We start from the raw sequence: 13,702 nt of genomic DNA, 5'->3' as shown, positions 1-13,702 counted from the left end.
GGGCAGGGTCTGACAGCGGGAGCCCAGGGAAGGGGCAGGGGCTGGGCGATGGCGGCGCCGCTCCCTCAGGGGCAGGAGCAGCCCCGGGAGCTCCCTCAGAACCCCCAACCCAGACAGGAGGCAACGCGGCCCCGCAGTGACCCAAAGCTGCGGTGTAGAGACACGCTGTGGATCCCGGGGGCAGGAGGGGATCCAGAGCCCCCGACGTGCTGTGGAACCCGGGCTGCGGTGACCCAGAGCCACCGCTCGGGACCCCTCGCTGACCCCGAGCCGCGGCCGCCGGTGCGCGGCCCCTTTAAGAGCGGCCGGGTCCCCTTTACTCTATGTTTACATAACACGGCCGGGCCGTACCACTGCCGCCTGTGCGGGGGGGGGGGCGCGCCGCGCGGGAGGGGGCGGTGCGCACCCGCGCCCAGCCCCGCCCCGTCCGCCGGCCGTTAATGGGCGCGGGGAGGGCGGGGCCACTCGCAGCCTCGCGGGGGGGGGAACGGCGCCGGTTCGCTCCTCCCGCCCCCCCGCGGCGGCGGGTTGGTCCGTCCCCCCGGAGGCCCCGCCCCCCGCGCCCCCCGCGGTGTAGTGGCCGTTGCCACTGTCCGGCGGTGCAGAGCGGAGCGGAGCCTGCTCGGGACGCGCTCCCGCACCGGCGGCCGGGACGGGGCGGCCCGGTGCTCCTACAGCGGCGGCCCCATGTTTTCCTCCAGCCAGGAGGAGCTGTGCGCGCTGAACAAGGAGCCCGTCAAGTATGGGGAGCTGGTGGTGCTGGGGTGAGTGCTGGGCAGGGGCTCCGGGGAGCGGTGGGGGGAGAAGCGCGGCGGTCCCGGAGCGGCGGGAGCTGCCCCCTGCCAGCCTCCGGCTCAGCGCCGGCCGCGTCTCGGCGCTGCGAGGGAGCGCTCGGAGCTGGAGGGGGGCGCGAGGGGGCGCGTGGCGCTTCCCGCCTTGTCCCCGGCCGAGTGCGCGGCGCGGCCGCTGGAGGCGGGGGAGTGATCCCGGTGCCCGAGGGGAGCGGGGAAGGATGGGTGGATGGATGGATGGATGGATGGATGGATGGATGGATGGATTGGGGGGGGGGTCCCGTTGCCTGAGCGGAGTAGGGAGGGAGGGATGGATGAGGGGGGGGTTGCGGTGCCTGAGAGGAGCGGGGAGGGACGGGGGAGTGAAGGAGGGGAGGTCCCGGTGCGTGACGGGGCGCGCGGTGCGGCCGTTGCGGGCTGCCGGTGCCAGAGGGGAGGGTTGGGACGGGGACCCGGTGCCGGAGGGGAGCGGGGAGGGTTGGAACGGGGTGCCGGGGCCGGAGGGCAGCGGGGAGGGATGAAGTAGGGATGCAAGGGATGGATGGGGGTGGTCCCGGTGCCAGAGGGGCCCGCACGGTGCGGCCCTTGCGGGGTCCCGGTGCCGGACGGGGTCCGGCCGCTCTCGGGCACCGAGGTCACGGAGGGGCTGGGGGAAGAAACTTCTTGCGGGGCCTGGGGGTGCGGGGTTATGGCCACAAACCCCCCCGCTCCCCGCTGCGGGCCCCGTCCCTCCCTCGGCCGGTGCCGCCGTGCCTCGGCCGCTGGCTGCGGGAGAACGGCGTCCTCCGTGCAGATGGCAGGGAAATGACTTTGGAGCGAGCAGGGTGCAGCGCTTATATTCGGATCCGTCGTGGAAATGTTTATTTTCTCGGCTTGATATGGATCTTAAAGTAATCCGCTTGGCATTACGCTGTTGCCCTGCTGTTAAAGCTCGCAGCCGCTCTGCTGAGCGCAGCGGCGGCAGAGGAGGGAGAAGCGTCTAAAGCCGCGCTTGCTGAGAGCCCTCGCCAGCCTCGGGAGAGACGCTGAATTTTGGGAGTTCAATACGCGGTAACGTGTGGGTAATGGAGTAATTTTTCAGCGCTAAACACAGCGGAAAGGTTCGGAGCCAGCCACGAAGCAGCGCGGTCACAGCCTCGCTGCGTTACTCAGCCTCCCCCAGAACCTGGTCCAGATTTGCTGCAAGGTCGTAGAAAAACCCTGTTCTGGTTTCTTGGGGGTTTTTGTTCTGTGCCGGTGCTTTCCTAAAGAGCCGCGTTCACCTTTGCAGAAGAAGTGTTTGAAAAAGAGCAGCCCGCAGGCTGGGTACTCTATCCAGTAGTGCACCTTTTTTCCTTAAGGGATGCTGAATGTTTCCTGTCACGAGACTGGGTCAAGATGCTATGTGGAATAAAACACAGCTGCTGTCATGAACGTAGCGTAGCTGGCGCTTGAAATCCTTGAATTTGAGTCCCTTGGTTCGTGAGGAATACCCACATCGCACTGAATTTAATAAAGAAACGTTCTTACTGTTTCATTTGTGGCAATGGAGGGTGAGCTCAGCTGTGCAACACTGTCTCTGACAATAAAGTCATAGTACAATGCAGAATCTTTAATTAAATTAGAGTGCATAAATTGATGTTGTGCTGCAGAAGCTCTTTGTGCACAGCTGGAAGCATTTTCCTTTCTGTTGCTTTCCTATTTTTAGCAGCAGTTGAAAGTGCAGAAGTATGAAATGTTTTGGCTCTGATCTTAACCTGGCAAAGTCTGGTGAGCTTTGCCTTTAACATGGGGACTCATTGATCTCGCCTTATCAGTTCTGCTGGGCTCTTGATCTTCACTGTGTGCGTTGAAACACGCCAATAAAATCGAAATAAAATGTAAAGAGCTGAGTTTGGGTCCTGTTTGAGTTTCAGCCGTTCTCTAAAACCACTGAGGCTGCATCTTGTAGGTGTAAATGTACTGAAAATGCAAACAGATGCTGTTGTCCTTGCAGGGCAGCCAGGGACAAGAAGTCTGTGCAGGGGAGCTGAGTGTCCCTGTGGCTGCACTCAAACAATGGGGCAGTCACTGCTCACACAATGGGATGCAGGGCTAGGTAGACGTGATGGAAGCAATCCAGGAACTCTCGTGACTTCAGTAAATGTATTTTTAATTTTTAGACGGAAGATTGTTGTTTTAAGAGCCCTCTGCCACTTCAGGAGTTCATGACTGCGTGTCCTATCAGAGGTGTCTTAAATGTTTGTAGTGCCATAAATAATGCAAACACCCCTCTCTTTGGTGACTCAACATTTGTGACTAGGAACTCTTGGAACAGCTTAAGCTGTTCAGTATGCTAAAAAAACCACTTAATACCTGTTTTGTATTAAAATCTTGTAATCTGGAGTTTCATTTAAATAAGACAATGTAAATCTGCTCCCCTCCCTGCAGTGAAACTGAGACCTGGGGACCAGCAGAAGCGTTTCTGTTGCAGCTCCTGTTACAACTGCCTGATTAAAATTGATAGAGCAGCCTCGCAGCTAGGTTAAAAAAAAAAAAGAAAAAGCTGTTTTGAGACACTGTGTGGGTTGTTGTTTTTTTAAAAAAAACCTTGATTGTGATGTTGATGAATAACTTGTGTCTTGAACTGTGAGACTTTTAAATTAGGTGGTGAAAAGGATGATGAACAAAGGAATTGGCATACCTGGCAAACTGCTGAGCTCTTGCTTTTAAGATGACAAAACTTTCCCTTTATCTTTTGCTCTCACTCTGCCTTAGCAGTATTAAAGTGGGGTTGCTGTACCTTGACCTTTAAATGGAGGGACAGGTGTTTTTTTGGCACATTCTTATTGTCTCAATAGTTGGGATTGCTCAGTGTGCACCTCAACGTGAGCCCCAGCAAAGCCCGAGGCATTTGGTGTGTGCAGCAAACGCATCTCTGATATCTCCCAGCTCTGTGCTCCGTCTGGGCTGGCAGTGATGTGGCAGCGTGTGTTTGGTGAAGGTTTTGCCGAGGTTTACATAATCAATGCTGTAGTGAATAGAAACAGTTTATGTAAATGGAGCCAGACAGGTCAAGATGGCTGGTAAAGAAGAGATCATCTGCTTTATTGTGAATCTGCTTGTGTACATCTGCTCGTAGCATCATCTGCTCACAAAAGGCTCTGGATTTCTTGGTGAAGCAGAAACATTCATATTCTAATTCTTTTTGAAGAAAAAAAAGACAGCAGCTTTGTTTGAAGTCCTGTCAAAGTAATGGCTCATTATATATTTCTTGGAACGTGGGGCTGGAGGGAGTTAAGGAGATGCTGAATGCAGTTCCGAGTACCTGAATAGTGTCGGGGTGTTGGTTTCTGCCTTTGTCAGGAGCTTTTGTTTGACTTCTCTGGTGCCTTAATGTTGTGAGGTGCATGTCCTGGCCCCTTTGTCCCCTGACTCTGAATTGTGCCCTGAAGCTTTTATTCCAGCAGTGTCACTTGTGCTGAACGTGTGAGGAGCCTGTCCCTGGCTGCAGGGGGTGGCTGTCACTGAGGCAGGTGTCAGTGGCCTGGTGCCCTTAAATCCCTTGGGGCTGCACGCTGGGGATGGGCAGCTGTGACCTCTCAGCAAAGTCACTTGATTAAAATGATGTAAATTGAAGGGGGAACAGCAAACAGACATGAGCTGTAGTCAGTGGCTGAGCTCTGTGGCAGTGAAAGATTTGTACCTGACATTGAATGCTGTTTTTGGATGGGGTTTCTGGTAGCTGTGTGCATGTAAATGGAATATTTTTTATTAACCAAAGGCTTTCTTGGTGTTTGCTACTCCTTAGCAAGGAGGTACAGCCTGGTGCATCCTCGACTTTGTTGTACAGACTCACTGGATTTTGCAATATCCAATGCATTTTTAAAATTTAACCAGACAAAACTCTAAGGGCTGTCCCTCAGTGTTGTTACTGTAGTAATTTTGAAATTTTTGCCAACTTTTTGCGTGTAAATTTTCCATTGACTGCCATTAAAATAAATGAATTGGTTAATTTGGAGGCTTCAGTGCTGAAATAAGCAACTGTGAGTTATGTGAGCATTTTTTAGTGTGGGCTCTTGGACATCCTTGAATAAACAAGCTGTAGTTCTGCTTAAATTTAACCTTTTGAGAAAGCAGAATTAAAGGATAGGTCCTGGAGAGCCTGGTCTGGTGGAAGGTGTCCCTACCCATAGCAGGGGGTTGGAGCTGAATGGTCTTTAAAGGTCTCTTCCAACCCAACCATTCTGGGATTCTACAAAAATTCTCACTTGTGTTCACAGTCATACATTTTGTGGTAATTTTTGGGCAGCTCTTCTCATTGATGGACCACTTTGTACTTGAAGCAACTTTAGATCTGAAACAGTCTTTTTGTGTTAATCTGAAGGTACATGCATTTTTAAATTCCTGTTTTTCATATTGGCTTTTTCTGACTGATCAGAGTTCCCACTACCACTAACGACTTGCAGGGTAAATAAAGTTTCTGAAGTGTCTTCTGCTTATAAACACATTTTTATTTTTTTAACTCACCTGTCGGGCTTTTCACATCACTCTTGCTGTGCAGTTCAGGAAGAAGCCAGGGCAAATGCAGGAGCAGAGTGGGATCTGTGCTTGTCCTTGGGTGCTGTTTGCTGCTGTGCATGGACTGAAGGAGGAGGGAGAGCCATCCTGGCGTGGAATTAAACTGGGACTTGCTTTGCACAGAGATGGATTTGCTGCTGCCAGGCTGAGGCTTGGTTTAATGACCTGGTGATTTCCTGCACTATCTGCTATAGATATATTGGGGAAACTGCTTAGGTGACTCGAGTTCTGCTTTTAAGCCTTATTTGAAAATGTACTTTAGGTTTCATTTAAAGGAATGAGTGTAGCACATAATGGGAACTACCAGTTAAATGTGTTCAAGGTCATGAATCTCTGAGAATCATTGGCTCCAGCAGTCATTGCTGGAAGGCTGCTGTTCTGGAGAAATAGATTTGGGGTTTTTTTGGTGTTTTTTTTTTTTTCTTTGATATTGACAGTGGCTTCTTGGTGACCTTTATGTCTTGTGCTGGGTTTATGGTGGATTTTATATGTGCATATTGCAAATGTGTGATCAGGGTCAGTTCAGAACTTGCAAGGAGATTAATCAAACACCAGAAGAATTGTGTCTGAATAGAACATTAACTGCAGAGTAGGAAAACAGTGGAAAGGATTATATCTGAGGAAAGGTCTGTGGATTTTTTGGAAAGCTTATGTATGGCTGGATAGAGCAAACGTTTTGCTTCATTTAAGCTAAGAAAGAAAACATACTTGAGTTGGTTTTTTACAGCTGTCCTATTCCTTGGAGTACTGTTGACTTTCTCAGAGTGCAGATTTGTATCCAGCTGTAGGCTTTATTCACAACATCTCAGTACCCATGTAAAATCAGAGAGCACAAACGTCAGACTCTAAAATCTATGTTTATTGAAGCAAATCACAGCATCAAACGTCTGCATCTTTAATGTTTGTTATAAAAAGGAAACTGAGTGCATTCTGGAAGTTAAACTAATCCCCTTGGTATGTGCAGGCAGGAGGTCACACATGTGGAAGTGAAAGACTCGGGGTTTTTCCCTTAAAATATGGAAAACAGTTGACTCTGAATAAACAAGTCTGGGAAATGTAGGATTTGCCTTTAATGCACTTCTTGTGTAGAACCAAGTAGCTGTTCCTCTTCAGCCCTGGCAGAATCAGGGATTAATAGTTTTCCATTTTCAGCTGAAATTTGTACATGGGTAAATATTGTAAGAGTCCACTTGGTTACTTTAAAATATGCATATAAACCAAGAAATGACTTTCTAGGCTGTTAAGGTTTGTTTTTTGTTGCTGAAAGCAGTATCTTACTTAAGCTATTTCATGTTCCTTCTTAACAGCAGGCTGTTCTTTGACTGTGATTATTACAAGGTTGCTTGAGAACAGATTTTTCCTGAGAAGTCAGGAACTTATTATCCAGTTCAAACTGAAATTATGGCTGGTTTATACTTACAGAATTAATGCTGCTCTCTAACTTGCTCAGTAGTGACAGAAGGTATAAACTTGATACTTTAAGATAACAAACTCCTTCTGTACCCTAATGAGAAGGTGTGTGAGTGTATGCTGAGCCTGTGCCTTGCTCTAGGTGGGGTTTGTTAGTTCAGGGTGCCAGCAGGGAAGTTTTACAACTGTTTACAAAGTCCTGCAGAAGTGTTGTGTTTCCTGTTGGTGTTGTCTGCACATTCCCAGTTTGTCCTGAGCACGTGTGGCTGTGAAACCTTCCAAAGATGACTCTGGTGGGTTGGCTGCAGTCTTGTTTAGTGCTTCTTGTGGTGTCACCTCAGTCTGGTTATTCTGCACTGTCATACTCATGGCTTATTGTCCTGTGGTCAGCAAGGCAAGTGAAGTACAGGAGGATTTGGTCTAAGCTCCCAGCTGGAAGCAGGATCTCGAGCTGGTTTCCATTGTACTTTGTGCTATCAAATCCTTTTTTGCTTCTGCTGTTTGATACCCTAAATCTCATTTGTGTTGGGGATGCTTTTTCTTTTATCACCAGAAATCCTTCTGTTTATTCTTGCTCCATCCCAAGGTCACCACTGGAAGCTTGCACGTGACTTGTCACGAGTTCAGACCTTGAGGGACAGCAATGAGGATGCTGGCATAGGGACTGTGCCTGCTTCCAGAGACTTCTGAGGCAAAGCTGCTCGTTCTGTTTGTTTTATAAAGACATCACTGAATGGTGCACTTGCATTTTTCACTACATCTGCATAGTAGACCAATATGTTGAGGGGCTCCTGCCTTTCCTTCAGAGGGCTTGTTTCCCTCCTGACAAAGTGCAGTTCAGAATTTTATGCCTCCCTTATTTTTGCATCATATTTGTTTTTATCCTGGTGTAGCTTTATACAGGTTAGTCCTGAGTTTTGAGTTCATAGTGATATCCCCATACTTTGGGGGGCCAATTTGTGCCTTGTCTGACAAACTGTAAGTAACATCTGGGATTAGACTGCTTTAATCCTATTACTTGCTAGCCTGGAATAGTCCTGGTGCTCATGTTAAGGAAAGAGTACAGTTGAGAGCAGTGGGGGTTCCAAAGCAGAGATTAGTGAGCTCTGGGGGCTGAGCAGGAGCAGTGCTGTCCCACCAGCTGTGCCCCCTCTGTGCTGACTCCTCTGTTTGACCTTGTAATGTCACCTCCTGTGCAAACACTCTCCCTGGGTCTCTGCAGTGTCCCTGGCTGAATAATGATTTAAAACCAAAGAGCAGGGGGGGACAGTGGGCAGCAAACTGTTTGTAGGGTTTTCTTAAAGTCTGAGTAGGCATTGTGGTGCTGGGAGTTCAGCACTAAGAGCAACCTGTCTTTGGGTTTGCCTAGAAATGAACATCTCTCCTGCTCTTTACACAAACAGCACTTGTTGGCTCGAGTTAGAAGATCCTAGGATTCAGGAAGACAGTCCTTGTAGGAAATCCCTGTATGGTAAAACTTCAGCAGTTTTAAATATTTGGTGTTTGAAGACTTGTCACTGAAGGGCTGTGTGGTGGGAGGATGCAGCATTTTAGTGTGATGGGGTTATGAGTGATGTGTGAACAAGGTGACACTGGACTTGCATTGTCTTCAGCTACACAGTGCTTCTACAATTACTCCTTCTGATTAGTGCAACCTCTGTTCCTAAAAATAGCAACTATCAGCTGTTTTGCAATGAAATTTCACTGAGTTCTTCATATTCCAGCCTGGGAGTGCTCGTGTGAGGTCACTGGGAAGCACGCCCACAGCTGGGTAGTACAGCAGTTACTGGCTCATGGAGGAGAGAGAGGAATTCAGCTAAAAGCTTTCCTCTGTTTCACAACAGAAATGTCATCTGGAGGGAGCACATTATAAACAGCAGTGGTGAAAATGGATACAGACAAGGTCTGCAAAGCTGAAGTTTGTTGTGTTAAAAGCAAAGTGGTTTGGAGATGAGCTCTGTTTGATGAGGAATGATGGGAAGGTGCTGATAGCTGAAGGACCTGTTTAGGCATCCTGCTTTCAATAGCAGCTTGTTTATGCTGGAGAGAGGGAAAGCAAGCAGGCTCTGCTTTGTGTTTCTGGAAGTGATTTACTTCAGGCCATTTAACAGTATAATTTTCAGTATTTCATGCTGACCTCACTGTAGATACAACTCGTGTTTCAAGGAGGATGGAGTAGATGTGGGCTGCACCAAATCTGGGCAGCACAAGGCTTCCTGTTCTCAGGAATTGGTACAAAGGCCACGCTGAATGTATGTCAATAAAGACCTGATGTTCTTCTGTCATATTTACTGCTTTGTATTAACTGTGATACAGCAGCATTGCTGTGGAGCAACTGATTGTGTTTACCAGAGGTGCCAGCAGGCAGCAGCCAGTCAAATACTGTGTAAAATGTGTTGTGCTGCCTCCCCAAAGGAGTGGGGACAGGTAAGAAAAGTTATGAGGCAGCTGGCACATAGTAGGTTAAAAGGAGAAGGCCAAGAAGCATTGTGGTCTCCTGCTTGAGCACTGTAATGTTAACTGACCCCTATTGCAAATTTTTTTTTTTTCTCTTTATGTTCAAGGAATTGAGAATGAAAAGTTCTAAGTGTTTCTTTCTGAGGAACACTTTTTAACTTCTTGAAGCACTTGCTGAACTGTAATGATGTGTTTAGTGGGCTTTCAAATTACTCTTCACCCAGAAATGTGTGTGCTGTCTTTAATTTAGAATCCAGTTCATAAGCTGTCATAAAAGAATTGTATTCTTCAAACTGGCTGGCTTTAGCAATGCCTCAACAAACAGGTAGGCTTCCAACTTCTGAGGTGTATCCTCTTAAGGCATGGAAATGTCCTGGGTGAGGACAGAGTGGGACTGATAGTGAAAGCAATTAGTCCCTGTATGAAAGTAAACAAATTGAAGTGAATAAAAGCTTAAATCTCTGCTTGCCTGTTACAAATAAACTGGAGCCCAAAGGTGCAAACCCTGGAGCACATGCCCCTAGGAAAAGGGAAAGAACTGTTTAGTCTGGACACAGAAGTTAATGGGCTGAAACTTTGATATAAGCACAGCTGTATTTCTTCATGTGCAACAGCATGAATTCATTTTGATTGTTGGTGTCTGATTTAGTGCTGGTGGAGGCAGAGCCTTTGAAACAGGAGTAGAGTTTGTGTGTGTCCTCCTTTGACAGGAGATGCTGTGCTGGTGAAAGAGAGCGAGGGCTGTGAGGTTCCTGCTTCCCAGCACATCTGTGCCAGGGTTCAGCACCTCTCAGACTGACTGTGTTTTTTATGGAGCATTGACTAATACACCAAAATGTTGCTGTACTTTCAAGCTGCCTTCCTCGTAGAGCGTGTTTGACCTCTGAGAGCAAATAGCTGTGCAGCTCAATGCTTGCATTCAAAATCATTTTGGTGTTGAGGACAAATCTTTCAGACTTGATAGGATTCATTACCTTGTGCTTGCCTTAACCTTCCTGCTAACATAGATGCAATACTTACTTTGGATTGCATTTTGAATCTTAAAATTTGCTGGAGTAGTTTCTCAGTGCATCAGGGAGTGAGTTTTGATTTGTGAGTTTGGTGTGTGGCTTTCTGTGCTGGGCAGTGGGCACAAGTCCCATTCCAGTGTGATGGGAGAGGTGGCAGTGCCCTGCTGCAGGTCTGGAGAATTCAGAGGAATTCTTCCTAAGTGTTCTCTCATCTGAATCTGCCAGAAGATTTAATTAAATGGGCTGTCAGTACCTTGGTGGCTTTTGCCAAAAAATTACTGGCAAGTTAAGCAAATGGAATTATTTGGTGTTGGGGCAGATCTGTGAGGAGGTAGGTGTTGGTTGGTTCATGTGAGCAGCTGAGTAACTTCTATCGGAGCAAAAACTGGAGAAGGAAGTTGGGCAACAGCCAAATGGACAAGCCTTGCATGGTTTTTTTATTTCACTTTTGTTTTAGGCTGGGCTTCACTGGAGGAATGAAAATGAAAGCTGAGAGATGCCTCAGAGCAGCCCTGGTGGTGCAGCTGCCCTTGGATGGTGCTGGCAGTCTGGGAATTGCAGGATTTGCCTCCACGGGCAGTGGCCCTGGGAGCTGCAGTGCCTTGGTCTCACTGGCTGTGCTGGGATTTGTTCCCTAGCTGGGATGCCTTGCTCAGGGTGCCAGGGTACAGACTGCAAGCTGCTTGTTTGCTTTTAGGGATGTGCACTGCGAATTTTTCCTGTAATTTCCATAAATATTTTCTTAATACCCAAATGGTTTTTTCTGCCCTTTTTGGTAATGAGTCCCTGTGCCCGTTTAAAAGATTTTGATGGAGCTTTCCCAAAATCTCTGGATATGTTCCTTCTTTTGACTATGAAAGATAACTAAGCTGGGCTTTTTCCAGTAGTTTCAGTCTGCTTGCTGTCAGAGCAAAAGAGCTTTAACTTTTGACTTGGGTTTGCTGCCTTTTTCCATGTTTGAGCACAAAATGCTGGAGTTCCATTGCTCACTTAGCTGTGCCTTATCTCTGGTTGTGCAATTCCACTTCAGCTGCAGAACTGAGTGCCATATACCCAGTTTTATTTCAAGTTCAGAGTTTCAGCATGCAGAGACTGGTGTTACCCAGCAAATAGCTCTCCATGTAAGGATGCAGGGAGACCACAGAAAGTACAGTTAGTTCCCTCTGTAAGCAAAGCCTGGATTTAAGTGATTAACAGGGTTTAAGTCAAGCTCTGTGTACCCTCCTAGTTTATTACGTGCAATGTGACTTCAAATTCAACTCTGATCATGTATTGCTGGTTTGCACCTTGAGCTCTTTGGAGGAGACTGGTTTATGTTATGGCTTTACCTACTGGCAGTCTCTTGGTGTGGAGAGACAATGGTAAAATGATGCTTTGTGAAAGGGCAAGCAGAGTGAGGCAAAAGTGATTTGCTCTTTCACCTCTGGGCATTCTGTGGCCAGTGCCGGCGGGAGGGAAGGAGCTGGATTTGGGGCTGGCTGGGGTCCAGTTGCAGACTCTATTCAGACCCAAGCCAGAAGGAGTATGGGCTTATTTGTAAGTTTTGGGTAGAGATGACAGTTGAGAAAAACCAGCTGTCTCACTTTTGTGAGCTGAGGAAATTAGTTCTGAATATGTCAGGTGGTAAAAGTGTGATCCTTTGTGCTGTGCAGAGACTGAGAAAGGCATTAAAGATCAGTTTGTCATGCCTAAGTCAGGAGACTAAAACATTTAGCCGAGTTAAACTAAGATAAGAATGTATGATGCTCTTTAATATCCAGAAAATAACTGTATTCATTTGTAAAAACAACTCATTTATTGTAGCCATGAGTCCAAAGGAATGTTCTCCCACCTCCTGCACCATTCTTACTTGTGCCTGAACTGAGTGGAGCTTGTGTGAGTGATTGTGAGCAGCCTTTGTTTATTTAGTCATTATTAAATCTAAAGGCTGGTCTGGTTAGGGATAACACACATTTCATTTTTCTTCCTAGACTTTACTCTGTATTTGGAGAAATACTGAGTTTATTTGATATACAGACCTATGCAGTGTGACAGCTATTGTCAAAAATGTGAAAAAAATGTGGTATAGCAAGCAGAATTTGACAGGACCTTTTAGTTTCCTGTTATTTGTTGTTTGTTTTGGAAGAACAAAAATCCACATAATGACTGTTCAAATGGACAGTTTGTCTTGGCATAAATGAATCCTGGTTAAAATCTGGAGAAGTTCTCAACCGGTGCTTGTTTCCCTGATGGTCATAACTGCTTGTAGTGATGCCTCAGGTTTTAGCTTTTATGTTTTTCAGATTCTGTGCTGCTTTAGTGTGTGGGTCTGGGCTTCTTGTTTGGGGATGGTGAGCTCTGTGCACAGAGCAGGGAGACAAAACAATTCCTGCTCCAGCTGGGGACCATGGACGGCCCATCCAAATCTCAGGTCCAAGAGCACAAACAATGGTGAACTGAAGGGAGAAAAACAAGAAGGATGGGACTGCATGGAGTAAAGCTGTAATTAGACAATTAGCTCCAATATGCAAATGGAGCAGAACTTATAAAAGTGAGACCTTTTGACCAGTGACATTTTGTGACCATTTTGGATCACCTGGGGTGCAGCCCTGGCTGGGCTCTTGTGCTGCCCAAGGTGGATCCATTGAGGCCTCCTGATAAATCCCTCCTTTATTCTTTAACCATGTCCAGCCTCTGTTCCAGGTCAGCCTTCCCAAGGCATCAGTAGCCTCTGGAACTGCTGCTGTTTGTGCTGTGGGATAAGCTGTGAAGGATCTGCTGTTGGGACAGAACAAGGGGTCAGTTTGGGCTGGTGATGCCACAGCTGGAGAGAAGCAGTCACTCACTGCTCCTGCCTGCCCAGGCAGTTTCCTTGCAGGAGGACACTGAAGCCTCAGCTCTGCTGGCACCACAGGCTCCCTCTCCCAGTCATTTTCCATCTGCCTCTGGTGAATATGCTGTGATTTACTGAGAGGTGTAGTGACAGGTGAGGTTGTAGTCTGTAACTGGAAATGAAGGATGTCACTGAACTGATTTTATTCCACAGCCTCCTGATGCTATTTGAGCTCTGGTGAGGAGAGGTTGTAAAGATGAATGAGATTCCTACCCCCCTCCTTGTTAGACATCAGGGAATCCATGTGACTGATTCTCACCTCTGAGAAAAAGCTTCAATTGGAGCTGTCACCTCAGTAGACAAAGAAGGAATCCAACTGCAAGACATGTACCCAGAGGAAATCATGCTTTGCTGGTTCCCTGGCTTATGAAACTCCTTGTTTTTTCATTGTTCTCCTTGTCACTACCAGTGCTTCACCTCTGCTGCCTGCAGTAGTAATAACAGTGTTGGGATGTTGAGTTTGAGTGAGTGGTGATGGACACAAATGTTCTGCTACCCCAGGTGACTGAGGGATGGATGTAGGAGAGGTTTGGGTGTAGAAGTGAATAACTGATTGTTGTCTTTTCTTGGAAAACCAGCTTTTGTGAACACAACCTGAAACTGCTTTGAGTATTGTCAGCAAT

The 13,702-nt window shown here is 47.4% G+C and overlaps 1 protein-coding gene across 2 annotated transcripts in view; it reads left to right on the top strand.

The window, feature by feature from the left end:
- Positions 1-617: 617 nt before the first annotated feature.
- Positions 618-13,702, top strand: part of PELI2 (pellino E3 ubiquitin protein ligase family member 2) — a 66,564-nt gene continuing 53,479 nt past the window's right edge. The window contains exon 1 of one of the 2 annotated variants that reach the window (XM_054286778.1): positions 618-764. In XM_054286778.1, the coding sequence (XP_054142753.1) occupies positions 688-764 (77 nt within the window). In that variant the 5' untranslated portion in view covers positions 618-687. The remainder of the gene's footprint in view (positions 765-13,702) is intronic. The other variant, XM_054286779.1, reaches the window with a different exon arrangement.

The sequence above is a fragment of the Melozone crissalis genome, unplaced genomic scaffold (assembly GCF_028551555.1).
Source record: "Melozone crissalis strain CALT ecotype California unplaced genomic scaffold, PUWL_Pcris_2 ptg000056l_1, whole genome shotgun sequence".
Classification (NCBI taxonomy): domain Eukaryota; kingdom Metazoa; phylum Chordata; class Aves; order Passeriformes; family Passerellidae; genus Melozone; species Melozone crissalis.
Note: the sequence above shows the minus strand (reverse complement) of the source record. Positions and strands in the feature narration are given on the sequence as shown.